The 17,968-nt window shown below is 40.4% G+C and overlaps 2 protein-coding genes across 5 annotated transcripts in view; one reads left to right on the forward strand and one right to left on the reverse strand.

Moving 5' to 3' along the window:
- abca4a (ATP-binding cassette, sub-family A (ABC1), member 4a) overlaps positions 1-3,045 on the forward strand; it is a 31,912-nt gene extending 28,867 nt beyond the window's left edge. For 3 of the 4 annotated variants that reach the window (XM_030757004.1, XM_030757006.1, XM_030757005.1), the window contains 7 exons: positions 17-123; positions 359-500; positions 608-742; positions 875-978; positions 1,283-1,375; positions 1,519-1,768; positions 1,968-3,045. In XM_030757004.1, coding sequence (XP_030612864.1) covers positions 17-123; positions 359-500; positions 608-742; positions 875-978; positions 1,283-1,375; positions 1,519-1,768; positions 1,968-2,087 — 951 coding nt within the window. In that variant the 3' untranslated portion in view covers positions 2,088-3,045. Of the gene's footprint in view, positions 1-16; positions 124-358; positions 501-607; positions 743-874; positions 979-1,282; positions 1,376-1,518; positions 1,769-1,967 lie in introns of those variants that run through there. The other variant, XR_004021618.1, reaches the window with a different exon arrangement.
- An 828-nt stretch (positions 3,046-3,873) lies between these two features.
- tecrl2a (trans-2,3-enoyl-CoA reductase-like 2a) lies at positions 3,874-15,266 on the reverse strand. Its single transcript, XM_030756858.1, has 13 exons — positions 15,235-15,266; positions 10,874-10,924; positions 10,667-10,718; positions 10,047-10,091; positions 5,603-5,706; positions 5,340-5,455; positions 5,085-5,190; positions 4,802-4,874; positions 4,683-4,726; positions 4,556-4,613; positions 4,289-4,377; positions 4,141-4,186; positions 3,874-4,001 (listed from the first exon to the last, which is right to left on the reverse strand). The coding sequence occupies exons 1-13, from the start codon at positions 15,256-15,258 to the stop codon at positions 3,874-3,876; spliced, it is 936 nt and encodes a 311-aa protein (XP_030612718.1). The 5' UTR covers positions 15,259-15,266.
- Positions 15,267-17,968: the final 2,702 nt, after the last annotated feature.

Genomic DNA, 17,968 nt, shown 5'->3' on the forward strand with positions numbered 1-17,968 from the left:
TCCAAAAAATCCACAGTGCTTTGGTCTCCTAGGGGTAAATGGAGCTGGGAAAACCACAACCTTTAAGATGTTGACTGGAGACATCAGTGTCACCTCAGGAGAGGCCTCAGTTGCTGGTTACAGGTTTGTATGCTGAACTGAGGATTGATATCAGTATTGAGACAAATTCAATTTGTTGTTAATAATCAGTGTTGTTAATTAGGTTTGATACACGTCACCTATCTGCACAAATGACTACTGAATCCAAGTTAAAACCCTCACACGACAGCCCAGCTAGTGCAAGCTGGATTGGTTTTTGTGCCTAATTAACAAAATTTTCATTATTTTTTGTTGTGTCTCTATTGTTGTTTCCTTACAGCATTTTGACTAATATCCTGGATGTCCATCAGAACATGGGATACTGCCCTCAGTTTGATGCCATAGATGAGCTGCTGACAGGCAGAGAACACCTACACCTCTACGCCCGTCTTCGTGGAGTGCCAGAGTCTGAGATTGGCAGGGTGAGATGCAGTGGCAGGAAATATTTGATTGAGAACTGGGTCTGACACTTGTAGGCTGAAGTTTGACAGTATTGCAACATGAGGCTTTTTATCCTCTTCTAACTTAGGTTGCAGAGTGGGCCATCCAGAAGCTGGGTCTCTCAGAATATGCAGGTCAAAGTGCTGGGACGTACAGTGGAGGTAACAGGAGGAAGCTTTCCACAGCCATTGCCATGATTGGCTGTCCAGCTCTGGTGCTCCTGGTGAGTTTGCCAATAACAGTGCTGGGCTGGATTAGTGGGTTTTGGATGGGGATTACAATTATGAGAATGGTTAGCAGATGTTAGGGAAATGATTGTGCAAATGATAATTTGTTTATTGTTACTGCACTTCAGGATGAGCCCACTACAGGTATGGACCCTCTCTCCAGACGCTTTCTATGGAACTCCATCATGAGTGTTATTCAGGACAAAAGAGCTGTGGTCCTCACATCACACAGGTAAACTATATATTTTAATATATACCGGTGGGTGACAAATTAAATGAAAAACCTGGAGTGACTGCTGTGGGCTGTTTCCCTCGAGAACAGACACAAAAGTTAAAGTACCCACCCTTAGTGTCCAAATGATACGTATGCCCATTTCAAGTTATATTGAGGCTGTACTAGCAGTACCTGGTGGACCATCCTACAAAGACACTTTATCTTGTTCCTTCTTCTAATTTATCACCTATCTATATGTATTATGTGTGCACAAATCTATATGTGAGCACGGCATCTAATTGTTATGATTTTATCTTTCCAGTATGGAGGAATGTGAGGCACTGTGTACCCGCTTAGCCATTATGGTTAATGGCTCCTTCAAGTGTTTGGGAACCATTCAGCATCTCAAATACAAGTTGGTCATTTTACTATATTTATTCATATAACAAAATTCTTAATGTCCCCCCCCCCCCCCCCCCCCCCTTCCTCATCCACCCACATTCCAATAACTACTTTGTAAATACTGCCAATCTTTGATGGTAACTTTATACATATTAGATTTGGCGATGGCTACATTGTGACAATGAAAATCAGGGCGTCTAAGCCAGGTTGTGCCCCAGACCTGAACCCTGCTGAAGCATTCATGGAGAGTACCTTCCCTGGCTGCATCCAAAGAGAGAAACACTACAACACTCTACAGTACAAGATCTCTTCATCCTCTCTGGCTAGGATCTTTCAAATGGTCCTAGCTAACAAAGAGAAACTCAAAATAGAGGACTATTCAGTGTCACAAACCACTCTTGATCAGGTAAACAGGTGCAGAAATACACAACACAATGAATTGTGAAATGGAAAAATCACATTTCATTATGTTGCAAGACTGCATTTCCTTTTCTTTCATATTTTAACCTTCTTTTGCAGTTTTTTGCCATTGAGGGTGCCTTGAAAAATATTTTATCAACCTGCTGCTTTAATCATGTCTCATGCTTGCTTCTTTGTCCCTACAGGTGTTTGTGAATTTTGCCAAGCAGCAGTCAAGAGAGGATGAAAGTATTGTACTGCACCCAAAAGCTGCTGGAGCACAACGATATATTGATAACACACCCATCAAGTCTTTGGGGAGGTGAACTTAAATTAATGAGCTCAGCTGGAAGAGAGCTGTTCATTTTTTATTTCACTGGCAGTCGTGTTCGAAGGCCTATCGATGTTTGGACTTTCAGGGGACCAAAAGCTATTAGGCGTAATCAGGGCCACCTTTTCATTTGAGACAGTCCACAGAAAAATCACTGTAAAGTTATCTCACTCCTAGCCAAATAGAGGCCAGTGACAGGTGCATCAGTTTTATTGGATGCCAAATGAGGATGAACTGGTTTTGCTTTCCAGCTTTTGGGAAAAAGAAGTCTGTTTTAAATCTACATTTGAAGGAGTCTTTAGAATGGTACAGTCGATCAGTTGCAGCTTCTATTCCTTGCAGCACACTGTGAAGAAGGCAGTTCCTTAAACTGATTTTGACTTGTGGCAAAAGTGCATGTTGCTTGATTTTGCTTTTCCAGTAAACGGGGTTAGTGGGCTTTGACTTTTTGGAAAATGTGGAGCATTTATGTGCCTGCCTGCTATTTGTTCCACATTCTGCACACCTTTTAGGCCTTTAACTGATGAAATGTGAAAAAAATGGGTGTGTGAAGAAAGCATAGATTGTTTATATTTTGAGGTTTTTCTTTTTGCTTCAGATGCCAAGCAAGATTCACTTTCATTGCCTTCTTTAGATATGTGGAGTGAGCACTCTGAGAAGCACATTCTAGCACCTTATTGATGCGGCATTAGTCGAAGCATCACAAGATATCGGTGAGCTGTGCAATAACGGCTTATAATCCTTACAAAATCCTTCTGGCGCTGTTAAATACATTTAAGCAACATGGTATTTTTATGCCATTAATTTTCTATTTTTGCGCTTTATTGTAATGATTTTTGTTTGCATAACAACAGCACCTGGTGTCATTAGAAGATACATTGTCAAAAAAGCAATGTTTCTATGAGGAGCACCACAACAGACACAGCATAATAAATAAAGTTTGTTTTCTTTAATCTGTGAACTTTTATTCAGACCTTGTATTCACGTTGATAAACAAAACAAACAAACAAACAAAAAAACAAAACAACCCCAAACCAAACGAACAGTTTTAACCTGAGATGAGGCAATATAGGCTGGATAACTGCAGCAGTTATCACTGACTACCTGATAAGGTCTTTACGCATTAAAGTCAGTACAGTTTCCACTTCTCTGGAGAAAATAATCTGAGACACGCATTAGAGAGGCTTAACTTTAGCATGATTAAACACCTGCTTTATCAGCATTCCTCCTGAGAGCTTAAAAGTGATGTTGCACTCTTAAATGGATGCCGTGACATTTAAAATTTCTTTGTTTGCTTCTGCAGGCACTTTATGATGAAGATGAGTAGGCTCGATTTCTTTCACTTGACTGGAAAACTTTCATCACTTCATAAAAAGCAATACAACCTCTCTTAATAAACCAATATGCACTGAGCACTCCCCACTGGTTTCTGAAATACTACATAAAATTTTGAAAGAGCCAAACATAACAAAAATCCAAAGGTTAAAGCACAGATAATATGACAGGAACAATTCTGATTTGTATCACAATCCCAAATCAACCTCTAAGAAAGAAATCCAACCTATTGTTAATGTTAAACACTGTTATTATTGCTGATATTTAAAAGGTGTCTAGCCTTTGTTTAAAGCCTTAAATATACAGCCACATTATTGCTCTGTTTTCTCTTCTTTCAGCTTATTCGTGTAGACAAAATTGCATAGTGGTGGACTTAGCAGCAGCAGCAGCAGTAGCAGACTTCTTTGTTTCTTTGTATGCTGCAGTAGTTCATGCTTTAACCATTATCAGAGAATCAGAGGGATAATAGCCACCCGAAGACTGGGATAGTCCTTAAATTCCCTGATGTAGGCTCTGTGCTTTCCTTTGGCCCAGACGGTCATCTGAATAAACCCCAGTAATGTATAAAATGCCACTGAAAGACAAAATATACAACATCTGGGGATAAGAAATAGAACTATGCATGCTTTCTCATCACCTATGCAGTTCCACAGTGGATTATGTTTATGGACTTGCTCACTTGGTGACAGCAAAAGGTGAAGTGCAAATCATACCTGGCAGACACTGGGTCATGATTGAAAAGCTCACCCAAGCTCCAACCTATGGAGATATATGTGAAGTGTGCAGGTGGACAGTGAGGTAAACAGTCAAGAATGAATGAAATTTTACACCAGAAAAATTGGTATGAATGTTGCACGTTACCTCGTATGTGTAGTTGGGGCAGGATACAAAGAAAAATAGCCAGGTGAAGGGGTTCTTATTTGGCACAGGAAATCTTCTACTCTTGGGTCCTGATTTTGCAAAAATAAGGTCCATGCTGGATCAGTCGACCAAACGCTGAGCAAATGGTCATCAGGGGACCAGTGAATGGCTTCAATGTGTATAGTTTCATCACATAGAATCTGAATTGATGGCTTAGACACCCTTTTTCATCCATGAAAGTAAACAGAGTAAAGCTCAGCAACTCACCATCTCCCCTGAGATTATTCAGAGCCAGGTGAATGGAGAAGTTGCCAATTTCACACATCTAGAACAGAAATAAACAAATCACGTGTCTGAATTTGTGTTATGCCAATGTAAATATTGGTATACTTACCACAAATAGAACTAGTGCATAATTGACTTGCAGTTCTCCGTATGCTGTGGAGAAAGATTGATATGATGAAAATACAGAAGTAAAAAACATGTTGTAGGTGTGTGCTTGGACTGACTTACATGGAGGTGTATAGAGAGGGTGGTTGATATAGTAGGCCAGCCATGCTGAGAAACCCCAGTAATAGGCACAGTTCTAAAAGAAGGTGAAAATGGGCTTCATTATTATATGAAGGGACGGGCGTTGCAAATTGGTAGTGGTACATTCTACATGCTTGTCCCTATAAATAGACATGAAAACATGAAAAAAAAAAAAAGCTGGTACAAGATAGGGAGAATGAGGCCACACTCTGTGAAAGAGGGAAGCTTATTATGAGAGGCACTTTAACATTAGTCATTTCCTCACCTTGACTATAGTCCTGAGAGGCATAGTCCCATGTGAGAAACGATGCACAAAGATTGTCTCTATCAACCTTTTCGTGTAGTGGACGGTATGACAGACACAGGCTAGTCTGAGAGACAGAGAGGAGGGATAAATCTGGCTTATGTAATTCAGTATCGCATGCTTCCAGTCAAAGAATAATTTAGTTTATGATAGACTTGTGTTAGCCGTAGCCTGTCATAATTTGTGCTGTGGTTTATTATTTCATTTTCAACTTACGTAACAACAGGATGGGGGGTGGAGGTAAGTGCATATCTGTTTGAGTAAATGTAGGGTATTCGAAAATAGAAGAGAAGGTAGCTCAGAAGGGGCCCAATATACTCTGCAAGAAACACCTGAAAACAGACGAATGGTAAAAGAATCATTTTTAATATGTCACAGATTTAAATAAAAAAAAGAGTCATGTCAAGTTGAACATTTAATTGTTTATAAATCCAGTGCCAGGTATAGATTTCTTTCTCATCTTTCTATCTTCATCATACCATAGTCCAACCTAACTGTGGACCAAGATCTCTGAAGTACATGGTGGCCGTGGTCCCCACTGGTAGATTCTGTAAGATTTCATCATCTCTGAGTAATTTCCCCTCTGTATAAGAAAAAAACCAAAACCAAAAACGTACCATTTAGGTATACAAATTAATTTACCTCTAGAATATGGGCTTGAGAAATTTACATAATAGTAAAAATATTCACAGAAATAGGCAGCCTTGTTTAATGTTTCAGGTTTTCAGCACATGCTCTCTCTACCTGAAAGCTCCAGGGGGCACAGCCACAGATAATGGTTCTACTAATTGGACAGCATTTTTAGAATATCCTGAGGGGGAACTGACCCAAATAGATTTCAACCAAATTTGTCTTGTGTGATTTTTAACAGCAAGGTAGATCCTAAGTAATATCCCATCCCTCCAGCCATCAATACATTCATTTTCTCACGCTTATGCAGGGCCGCCTCTTGGGTGAGGTGTTCTGGGCAATTCCCACCGGGAGGAGACCCCGTGGTAGACCCAGGAGATTATATGTCTTGGCTGGCCTGGGAATGGCTTGGGGTCCCTCCAGATGAGCTGGAGGTGGTGGCTGGGGAGAGGGAAGCCTGGGCTTCTCTGCTTAGGCTCCTGCCCCCGCGACCTGGCCCTGGATAAGCGGAAGAGAATGGATGGATGGATGGATGGATGGATGGATGGATGGATTAGGCGGGGCCGGGTCGAGGGGGCAGCAGCATAAGCAGAGAGAAACCCAGACCTCCCTCTCCCCAGCCACCTCCTCCAGCTTTTCTGGGGGAACACCGAGGTGTTCCCAGGCCAGTCAAGATATATAATCTCTCCAAAGTGTCTTGGGTCTGCCTCAGGGCCTCCTCCCAGTGAGACATGCCCAAAACACCTCACTCAAGAGGCACCCAGGAGGCATCCTAGTCAGATGCCTGAACCACCTCAACTGGCTCCTTTCAATGTGGAGGAGCAGTGGCTCTGCTGAGAGCCCCTCTTGGATGACTGCACTCCTCACCCTATCTCTAAGGGAGATAGGGTGAGGGCAGCAACTTATCCCAGTTCTGGAGTAGGCACTCCACCCTTTTCTGGCTGAGGACCATGGCCTCAGACTCACGAGTGCTTATTCTCATACCCGCCACTTCACACTGTGAACCACTCCAGTATGAGTCCTCAAACACCCACAAGTTTTTGCTTCAGCCACAGCCAGAGTTGCGTTTCACTTGGCCTTTCGGTACTCATCAGCCACCTCCAAAGTCTCACAGGCTAACCAAGCCTGATTGGACTCCTTCTTCAGCTTAATGGCTCCCTTCACGTCCGGTGTCCACCATCTAGTTCCAGGATTACCACCATGACAGGCACCAACCACCTTGTAGCCGCAGCTGTGTGTAGCAGCTTCAACATAGTACATTTGGAATCTATGTCCTCAGCCTCCTTCGGAATGCTGCTGAAGTTCTGCCAATTCAGTTCAGTTCAATTCAATTCAATTTTATTCAATTCATTTCAATTTATATAGCGCCAAATCACAACAAACAGTTGTCTCAAGGCACTTTGTATTGTGGGTAAAGACCCTACAATAATACAGAGAAAACCAAACAGTCAAAACGACCCCCTATGAGCAAGCATTTGGTGACAGTGGGAAGGAAAAACTCCCTTTTAACAGGAAGAAACCTCCAGCAGAACCAGGCTCAGGGAGGGGCAGTCATCTGCTGCGACCAGTTGGGGGTGAGGGGAGAGAGACAGGACAAAAGATATGCTGTGGAAGAGAGACACAGATTAATAATAATTAATGATTAAATACAGTATAGTATGCTTTTATGACAATTTATAGTATAAACAAAGTAAATAAGCCTAGGATGCTGGGAACCCAGCCTAGGCATATAGCAGCATAACTAAGGGGTGGTTCAGGGTCACCTGATCCAGCCCTAACTATAAACTTGATCATAAAGGAAAGTTTTCAGCCTAATCTTAAAAACAGAGAGGGTGTCTATCTCCCAAATCCAAGCTGGGATCTGGTTCCACAGAAGAGGGGCCTGAAAGCTGAAGGCTCTGTCTCTGCCAGAGGTGAGAATTGAAGCTCTCATTGTCAGGAGCCTCTGCAAGGCATTCCCAGCGCACCCACACTAAAGGTTTAGGTGCTCCAGGTCTGTAGCATCCTCCCCTGCCACCTGAGCCAACTCACCACCAGGTGGTGATGAGTTGACAGCGCACTTTCTCTCTTCACCCGAGTGTCCAGAATATCATCAGCTGCATATATGACTATAGGATCACAAACATCCTGTTTGGGCTGCGCCCAGCTGGGCCCCATTAGCTAAGGCCCGGCCACCAGGCACTCTCTCTTGAGCACCCTCCCCAGGCCTGGTTCAAAGGGGGGGGGGGGGCTTTAATCCTGTCCCAGGCGAGGTAAACTGTTCCCTTGATCGTTCTATCACAAGGGTCATCAGAATCACTCTTCATCTGGCCCCTAACCTAGGACAAATTTGCCTGGGAAGACCCTACCAGGGGGCAAAAGGACCCAGACAACATAGCTCCTGGGATCACTGGGACACACAAACCCCTACATCATGATGAGGTGGCGATTTGCAGTGGGAGCAAATAAAACTCAAAACTAAAAACCTGCAACATCATAAATAAGGTATGGCTGTATTTGCCCTTACAGCTTTAATTTGGGCTAAAATGAATGGAGGAATGATACATATTAAATGGTGGGAGGACTGGACAATACATTTCTTAGTTAAGATGGCTTTGTAAAAACAAACCAGAATCTTCTTGCTGTGAGGTGACATTACTAACCACTGTTACTGCCAAGGTAGTGGCTTGGCCATGTGTCACTGCTAGTGGAAGTGGCACGGAGAAAGTTATTAATGGTTCACTGCTCATTTAAGCAAAGGATGAGTATTAAGATATTGGACAACATGTAATTACTACGAAATGATCCTATAATCAACCAAACACATTTTCATGGTTAAAAGGTGGCATATCTTCAGTTGTCCACATTGGTCAGTTTGATTGATCTGATTTGTGCTTGATAAAGACGAATAGCTGAGAGACTCCACAACATGCAAGTGTTTAAGATGTTTGCAGTGAAGGTCTGGGAGAGCATGACCAGAGAAGACGCAAAGCACCCACTGAAGCTTAGTTTGCATGTATTGCATGTAGGTCAGATTAGGTTAATTAGTGAATCTGAATTAGCCATGAATGTGGATGCATGATACATAAAGAGCACAGCATAGTGGATAGCATAAAGTGCTGTGTGAAAAAAATAGATGAATGTGGCTCGTAGTGTAAAGGACTTTTGAGTGGCAGTAACACAAGAAAAGTGCTTTAAGGATTAAAGATGTGTGATACTCTTTCAAGTATTCCATTTTCTAATTTCTTTGCTCTTCTGCTTTTGCAGAATGTGGCCAGCTGTTGATGATCACAAAAACATCTACCTCTGATGTCTGTGGTAGATTTTTAGCTCTCAATGAACTCAGGAGCATAACTGAACTTGTTTACGCAGGAAATGATGTTGAACTAATGCTGCCAAAGAAACATTTAGAAGTCAGGTATATGCTTACTTTTGAACTACTAGTAGGAACTGTGCTAACCACATATACTTTTCTTTCTCTACTGATGTAAACCTACTTTCATTTAAACCTGTGATTTGATTGTGGCATCCATTATTTTATTTCAGAAATGAATATTCAGAACAGAAATGCGTATGAATCCAAACGCTTAAGGCCTGGAACGCTCATAATCTCAGACTAAATATTTCTACATGCCTATTATTGTTGATTTATTCCAAAACTGAATTCACAGCTGCATTCAGATGTACTGAGCTAGACATATTTATGACCTGCTCCAGTTTTGCAAGTGTATAATGACAACAGTAATGATAGATAGGAAATATATAAGTTTCTCAGTAAATAACTTTTAATTAATATTAAGAGTATTTGTAGAGCTTTTTGCCTTCATAAACAACAAAGGCTATGATTAACAACACTGGCTATGATTGATGATTTAATGATAATCATGAAGCAGAATATGCATACCTGCAAAGTCAAATTTGCATTATAGGATGGCAACATGTGTCATGCATGCTGGATATTGGCCGTCCTATTATAATGAGACAAATAAAACCTAAAGATGAAACATAGTCTGCTCCTAAAAATTGTTGTGAGCTCTCATCCCAACATTTCCCTTTTCTTTTTGTACAAAGCACCAGGCACTGGATGACTGGATAGTTACTACTTTTTAATAATGTTATTTGCACTTATCCAAACAGTATTTGTGGGTAATGAAGTCCAAATATTTTAGACAGTTTTAAACTTAAAAGAAAAGTGAGTTACCAGTCTTGACACTTTGGGGCTACATTGCCTTGTGTGGTGTTTAATGCTGTTATAAAATACACACATACACACACACACATACTAAATTCTGTATTTACAACATAGCTACTTACTTGGATCAAGCTTCAGGGCCTGTCTTGCTGGATACCAATGAGGATCTGAGCAGATCAAACACACGCATATACACACACAAACATCACAAGCACAATCACAGTGTTGGACAAAGCCGGTACTGCACACACAGTTTTTGGCCTGAGGCCCAAAAATAATTGATCACAATGGAATAATGTTGAGCTCCACTACTCTGATGGATGCTGATGGCCTTGGGCTTGCCAAAGATTAGGTAACATTTCTGACCAGACACATGCTGATGACAGAAGCACTGCAGGCTTCAGATAAGTAAACAAGAAATTGTTTTTAGAAGGACGTCTCTCTGGGGGAAGAGATTTAATATGAGGCACTGTAAGATATTTCAGAGATAGTCTATTAATCATGTTTTATCCAATAACCACAAGCTGAAGCTTTTGTTTACAGTAAATATGCAGTGAAAGATAATAAAGAACTAAGTGCATTGGTCTTCCAGTTTTATTAAACCAGAGTATTACTCAAGTCTTTTTCAATTTATTGTCAGGGTATAAGGTACCAGTGAGACCAACAAAATTACAGCAATATGTATTGTAACAAATCTAAACTGGTTGAGTTACACACTACATTATTAATTATAGGCACTTACACGATTTGTGAAAAAGGCTCTTTATGTCTCCTACTGTCGAGTGGGGCTCCACCTTAATGCAACAGAAAGTTTACAGTTATTATAAACTCAACTTTATGTCAAACAACAAAAACAAAGCACAGCATGCCAAGGAATTTGAAAGTCCTGTGCATATCCTCTTTTTTCATTGCCTGGGAGCCTCCAAACTGTGTTAATATGTCAGCATACCTTATCTAAAAAACAAAGCTGCTCCCTTGTCTTGGCATCGAGAACCTCCACCTGAAGAAAGAATATGACGAACCACCTTTATAATGCAAGACCTAAAGAGTAAAAGCCAAATTTCAGACTTCACAGCTTTGTCGATCACTGTGATAAAAAAAAATTATTGCAGTAGCCAAGTAACACAAGACAGACTGAACTATATATATCACCTTCTTTAAATATATCTCTATATTTCCTGATTTCCTGTTTTCTTGCAAACATAAGGTAGATATTGTTGGAAGTGTAATTATCACTGTAAAAACATGCTTTGAATAAATTATAAACACCTGAAATAAAATATAGGCTTGTCTGCACAAAGAAAAAAAAAAAAAAACGACTGCAAAGTGTGTCCGTTTTTTCCTGAGTAATGCGCTTTCGTGAAGACATTTGTTTTCATCTTAATTAGTGGTGATGTACAGCATATGCGAGGAGGGTGGTGGGTGGGCCCACAATTTGTCCTGAAAGCACTCCATACTGTGCTGCTCAGCAGAGCTGTCCTAGCTAAATAGGTTCCTTTACTGGACAGTGTAATAACCCACTAATGGATATCTAAAGATTTGCTGAGTACACAGTCACAAAAGAGGGAATGAGAATGAGGGAAAAATCAACTGCTCTTTGCACATAGCAAAGTAAGTTTTATAAGTCATTTAATGCATACAGACCAACACAATCTGCAGTACAGTAAAGATTTAAGTAAGAATGTCTAGCAACAAACTTCACTGTTCCACATATAATATTAGAGTATTACATCCTTTCACTCTTTGCACGCTCAGTAAAGGGCATCATGGGAGATGGGATTGTTTTGTTTTCCATCTGCTAGCTTTCCCACTTGCATTCTCATGGCACATGTTGATGTATTTGCATGCTAGTAAAGAGTATCAAGGTGTCATTAGTCTGCTGTGAAACACTGTGTCCTCAGATGCGCTACGCCTTTGTAAACCCAATCATTAGGATTTCCTGTCCTCTGTGGGTACACCGGGCTCTGCTGACAGCACAAGTCGTACAGAACACACACATGCTTGTGGAGGCTTTGGCGATGCAGGGGAAATTTAAGTAAATGTTTAAATAAGCACTTATTTTATGTTTGCAGGGTAAAATTTGAGAAACTGCATCTTTTTTTTAATGCTTTTTTTTTTAAAAAATAATAAAACTAACTGATAAAACTGGAGAAAGGTCTTAGTCATAATCTTCTACCGGCTGCTCACTTTAGGGGTCACCACAGCTGATCATTTGCCTCCACCCTGTCCTACGCCATCTCCTCTGTCACACCAACCCTCATGTCCACCTTCACTACATGCATGAATCTTCTTTGTGGTTTTCCTCTTTTCTCTCTGCCTGGCAGCTCCATCTTCAACATCCTTTTCCCAGTATATCCACTATCCCTCCTCTGCAAATATCCAAACCATCTCAACCTCGCCTCTCTAACTTTGTCTCCAAACTCCTCAATCTGAGCTGTCCCTCTGATGTACTCATGTCTAATCTTGTCCATCCTGGTCAAGACTCTAACACATCCAACTCACCCTCCTGTCTTTTTAGTACCATGTTCTCCAAACCATACATCATAGCAGGTCTCACAATTACCTTATGAACCTTCTGTCATAAATCACCCCAACACTCATCTCCACCTACTCCACCCTGCCTGTACTCTCTATTTCCATCTCTTTTGTAAACTGTCTGTTGTTTTGGTTCTTGGTTCACCCCAAGTATTTCAGTTCAATTCAGTTTTATTTAAATAACACCAAATCAAAACAACAGTTGCTTCAAGGTGCCTTATATTGAAAGGTAAAGACCTTGCAATAATACAGAGAACACCCAACAATCAGACGGCCCCCTATGAGCAAGCACTTGGCGACAGCGAGAAGGAAAAACTCCATTTTTACAGGAAGAAACCTCCGCCAGAAGGAGGGGCAGCCATCTGCTGTGACTGTTTGTGGCGAGGGGAGGAAGACAGGACAAAAGACATGCTGTGGAAAAGAGCCAGAGATTAAAAATAATAAAAACTTGAATGCAAAGTGGTGTATAAACACGTGTAGAGCAAAAAGAGGTGAGTGAAGAAGAAACATTCAGTGCATCATAGGAAGCCCCCAGCATCCTAGGCCTAAGAGAGGTTTCAGGGTCACCTGTTCCAGCCCTAACTATAAGCTTTATCGAAAAGGAAAGTTTTAAGCCTTATGATAAAGAAGAGCAGGTGTCTGACTCCTAAATCCAAACTGGGAGCTGGTTCCACATAATAGGGGCCTGAAAGCTGAAGGCTCTGCTTCCCATTTTTCTCTTAATTATCCTAGGAACCACAAGTAAGCCAGATAAGATGCGTCCTGATTATTTGAGAAGAAGGATTTTAAATTAAATTCTGGATTTAACAGGAAGCTAATGAAGAAGCCACTGTGGGAGAAATATGCTCTCTCTTTCTGGTCCCTGTCACTACTCTCACTGTAGCATTTTGATCAACTGAAGGCTTTTTCAGGAGTTTTTAGAACAACCTGATAACAATGAATTAAAATAGTCAAGCCTCGAAGTAATAAATGCATAAACAAGTTTTTCAGCATCACTCTGAGACCAGATGTTTCTAATTTTAGAGCTATTGTGCAAATGCACAAAAACAGTCCTACATATTTGTTTAATATGCACATACACATGGAAGGACAAATCCTGATCAAAAATGACTCCAAGATTGTTACTGGAAGCCAAGGTAATGTCATTCAGAGTAAGTTTCTGGTTAGACACCACGTTTCTGAGATTTGTAGGGCCGAGTACAATGACTTCAGTTTTATCTGAATTTAGAAGCAGGAAATTAGAGGTCATGCAGGCTTTTAATTGTTTTGTCTTATAATTTGATTTTAAAGTGCTTTATAAATAATGAGCTGAGTTGAGTTGAGTTGAGTTGAAGACATTTGTGCACTTGAACTAATTGGCATGTCTCATCTGGCTTCATGGATAGATAAAGTTGGGTATCATCTGTATAGGAATGAAAATAGATGCTATCTCTTCTAATGATGCTGCCTAAGGGAAGCATGTATAATGTAAATAAAATTGGACCTAGCATGGAACCCTGTGGAACTCCATAATTAGCCTTAGTGTGTGAAGAGGACTCCCCATTTACACGAACAAATTGGAGTCTATTAGATAGATATGATTTGAATTTAAATTAATTTACCCTCATTACTTCTACCCCTTGTGGCTTCATGGCTCAGTTCAATTTTATTTATTTAGCACCAATTCCACCTGTTCCCTACGCTCACTACAGATTATCGTGGAGAGCTGGAGGTATGATCTGCACTCCAGAGCCTACCTCTGGGGGATGTGCAGTTACTACAGCTCCGCACATCACCTTTGTTCTCGAAAATACTCATGCATCCTCTCACTCTCCAAGATTGTGCTAAACAATCTTGTCAAAAAAAAAAAAAAAAAAAAAATCAATTGCCCTCTCTCACAGGTATGACATATGAAACAACCAGCTCTTAACCATTATATCTGCTCTTATTGTGAAAGCTAATGACTATAATGGCTGATTATTACTTCAGAAACTGAACATGGTAGTGCTTTAATACATGTAGCTGCCGCTCAGGGTCCTTTTTAGTTTTATAATATAACATGTGTCTGACCCTGTACACTTGGAAAAATAGACTGCATTCCACAATCCTAGAAAGCTACTTGGATGACTGTTAGCTGCTGAAGTTTCGTGAATGATGTACGCCAAGACATGAAGGTAAAGATATTCTCATAAATATTGCAGTACTAATCTTGAGGCAGGCTGAGGTTAAAGGAAAGTTAAACATTTTGCTCAGTCCTCATTTTTGCAGCATGAGAGGATCAATACCATTTTTAAATCTGTTCATTGAGTGTGAAGGTGTATTTTCTAGCTGTCTCACTGTAAAGAACCTCTTTCCCTTGAACTATTTCAATATTTTCTTATGTGACTCACAGTTTTTGTAGTAACAACTACGGAGAGCATGGCACTTTTCCCAGAGTCTGTTGTAATTAGCTAGAGTTCATAGGCCTGCTGCACTTACAGCAAATTACTTATCTGCTTCTTCATTAGTACTTGTGAGGCCCTTTGAGACAAAACTGAAGGCTACAGAAAAATCATAAAAAAGCCTCCAGCTTTGAGTTTATCTGGAAAATAAACTTGGCCTTTATAAACTTTCCTGTTCCTTTAGAACAGCAAGCAAAAAATATTTTCAGCCTTACATATTTCCCAAATTCTGCTGCATCTCTTATCACTCAGTAGAGCTTCTTGCTCAAGTGCCTTTCAATAACTCCCTCTATCAGGAAGTGGCAGTTGACTGTCTCATTTATTCAAGTGGCAGTAAAACTGTACATTGGCTTACCTCAAAGAAGGTGGTCCGGCTCATGGCGATGGCTTATTTTTGTCCTCTGTGTACACGGTGAAAGAATGACCTTCACCATTAGTATAAGCAGACAACACACATACACTTACTCCTCTGACACATGCAGAAATAGCTCTTCTCCTTTCAAAGACAAACCCTGTACTGACCGTTATTCTTCCCAGTCTTCTACACTCTCCCTCTCTATCTCTCTCGCTCTTCCCGTCTTCATTTGAGATAGTGCTGGGAACACAGAAGCACTAGAGGCACTCTAGAGATCCTGCTTGTGGTCTCACTCTTTCTTTTCTTTTCTCCACCCCCGCCCCCACAGCTCCCCCCTCCTTCTCTCGTTCTCTATTTCTTATGTTTAAAGTTAAAGTTAAAGTATCTTTGGAGAAAGCTCTTGGCTCATAAGTCCATATTGGATAATGTAGCAGATACCCACTGGAAACTGCAACAGCTGAAGAACTGATGTATGTAAGGTCACCAAGGATGCTAAAACACACGAAATGTCACAAAACTTTAAATTCGCCTGTGGATAAAATGGGCTGAAAGCAAATAACAAATAGAGATTTCTTAATGAAGTCACTTGTGAAAAGTTTTAAAATACTTAAATGTTTTGTTGTCTCCAAAAGTATTTTCTTTTTAATTATAAGGTCCCCCAAACAAATATTTTGAGAGTTTTTAGTTTATGGTTTCTTAAAAAAACATCTTCAATAGCTTTCCTTCTGGTGACACCGGCAATATAAATTATTCAAGCTGAATATTAGTGTAATAAAGTCAGCACAATAGCAACAGCAAACTCTTGCAAAAGTCATATTGTTTCAAGATATTTTCACACCATATCTTTCCTCCTGAAGTGGCTCTATATGCACAGTGGTGTTGTACATATAGAGCATTGTGCATTCATGGCCAAAAGGTTTTGAAATATTCAGTGATAAAATATGATAACTGAGGTCCATTATAGATATATGCCGAGGGTGATTTAAAAAAAGGATGGGAAATGGACTGGTACTTCTATAGCGCTTTTCTACTCCAACAGAGTACTCAGTACAAGCCTCATTTACCCAGTCACACACACATTCATACAAACACTCTTTTCTATACCTTGTCAAACATTCATGCACACACTCACGCTTCAGTGGAGGGACTGGGGGCAACTGGGGATTCAGTATCTTGCAAAAGGAAGCTTCTAAGTGTAGACCGGAGTAGAAATCACAGCTGTCTCATGCATACAAAATAAACACCAAGATCTTGAACGTGTTAAATCCAGCATTCGTGAGTATTCATGGCCAAAAGGTTTGGAACCATTCAATGATAAAATATAAGGACAGGCAAATGTGAGTGAGAATTATGATTAATTGATGTTTTTGTGAGTTAGCGTCCCTGTCCTGCACAGCCTTGGTGAAAAAATTTGGGGAGATATATTTTAATATTTTCACATTTTAAAAGTTCAGTAGCTATCAGCACCTTCTTTCTTTATTCTAGAGATCATGCTTGACTGAAATTTTAAAATATCTATAATGAAAATCTTTCTTAAGAAAGTGGAAGATTTTTGGGGGGGCTTTATCTTTCCTTAGATTAGCTTAGATTTCTTTTCCAGAACACCCTCAGGTGAGCAGCTTTCATAGGAATACTGGATTCAGTCTACAGTGTCGTGCAACTTCTGTTTGAGTTTTTCTTTTATATGCTCTCACCCCTTGACAACACATACCAATGCTTTTTTTCAGGGCTCTTACTATGCCAGCAAACTACTGATACTAATCACAGTAAGTAAAAGGTCAAGCATGGTAAAATGTCAAGCACTAACATGTGTGATGACGCTAAATAACAAGAGAGATATCAATCAAGTAAAGTGTGTATGTGCCAGGTGCTACACTTAATAGAGGTCTTATTAGGAAAAATACATGACAAAAGCTGTGGAGTAATATTATTGACGCTTATAGTGGTTTTATGGTGAATGTACCACCATGTAGAGAAAACACTCCCAGTTTGAGTTTATTCTTCCATACAGGAGGACACTGTCCTCTACTGGTCAGTGCGGTCAGCATTTGTCTATCTAGTTTTTGCACCACGCATCAAGCTTCAGATGTTAAACTGATGGCCAGTTAATAGGCTGGTAGGTTGCGTTCAAGGCTAACACAGAATCTGTCTTTGCAAAACAGATGCTTGGGATCATGTATTTTGCAATTCATTAAGGAGGACATCTTTAGGATTTTCTTATATATATTGTAATATGCTTATTTTAGAGTTTAGTGGGGAGTTTCTTAGCTGTTTAAAGCTCAGTCACGGCAGCTGCCTTATATGATCAAAAACACTGGAGTCTACATCAGAGTTTGTCTCCTGCTGATCTCATGGGTCACTATTGATTTTCCCATCAGGCTGCATCACCCTCTAACATCTGAGAGTGCCAGCTAGTTGTTCTGTTTTTTTCTTGTTGAGATGCGGAATTTAGTAGCAAATGAGCTAGAGGCTATAGCTACATGTAATCAGCTCACTGCTGAGTTGGGGGTGTGTGATGGTGGCTGGCAGGATGTCTCCTTCCACTTTCCCTGTAGTCCTGAGGCTGTGACCCTGCGCTAGATGATGCCGTGCATCCATGCAACACAGACACACTTCTGAAGTTTGATGCTGAAAAGAGAAAGCAACCTCTGTGAGGCATGATGTTGGAAGTTTACACACACGATTAGGCAGTGTGGCTCTCTGTGCCTTGTTTTTTTTTAGATTAAACATTAAT

This window comes from Archocentrus centrarchus, chromosome 20, assembly GCF_007364275.1.
Source record: "Archocentrus centrarchus isolate MPI-CPG fArcCen1 chromosome 20, fArcCen1, whole genome shotgun sequence".
NCBI lineage: Eukaryota > Metazoa > Chordata > Actinopteri > Cichliformes > Cichlidae > Archocentrus > Archocentrus centrarchus.

What these genes read in the sequence shown, in the direction of transcription:
- tecrl2a (XM_030756858.1), bottom strand. Translation starts at nt 15,258, where the DNA reads ATGAGCCGGACCACCTTCTTTGAG. An exon ending in ACCCCCCATCCTGTTGTTAC is followed by an intron (nt 5,191 to 5,339) that starts GTAAGTTGAAAA and finishes TCTGTCTCTCAG; the next exon opens with ACTAGCCTGTGTCTGTCATA. An exon ending in GCCCCAACTACACATACGAG is followed by an intron (nt 4,187 to 4,288) that starts GTAACGTGCAAC and finishes ATATCTCCATAG; the next exon opens with GTTGGAGCTTGGGTGAGCTT.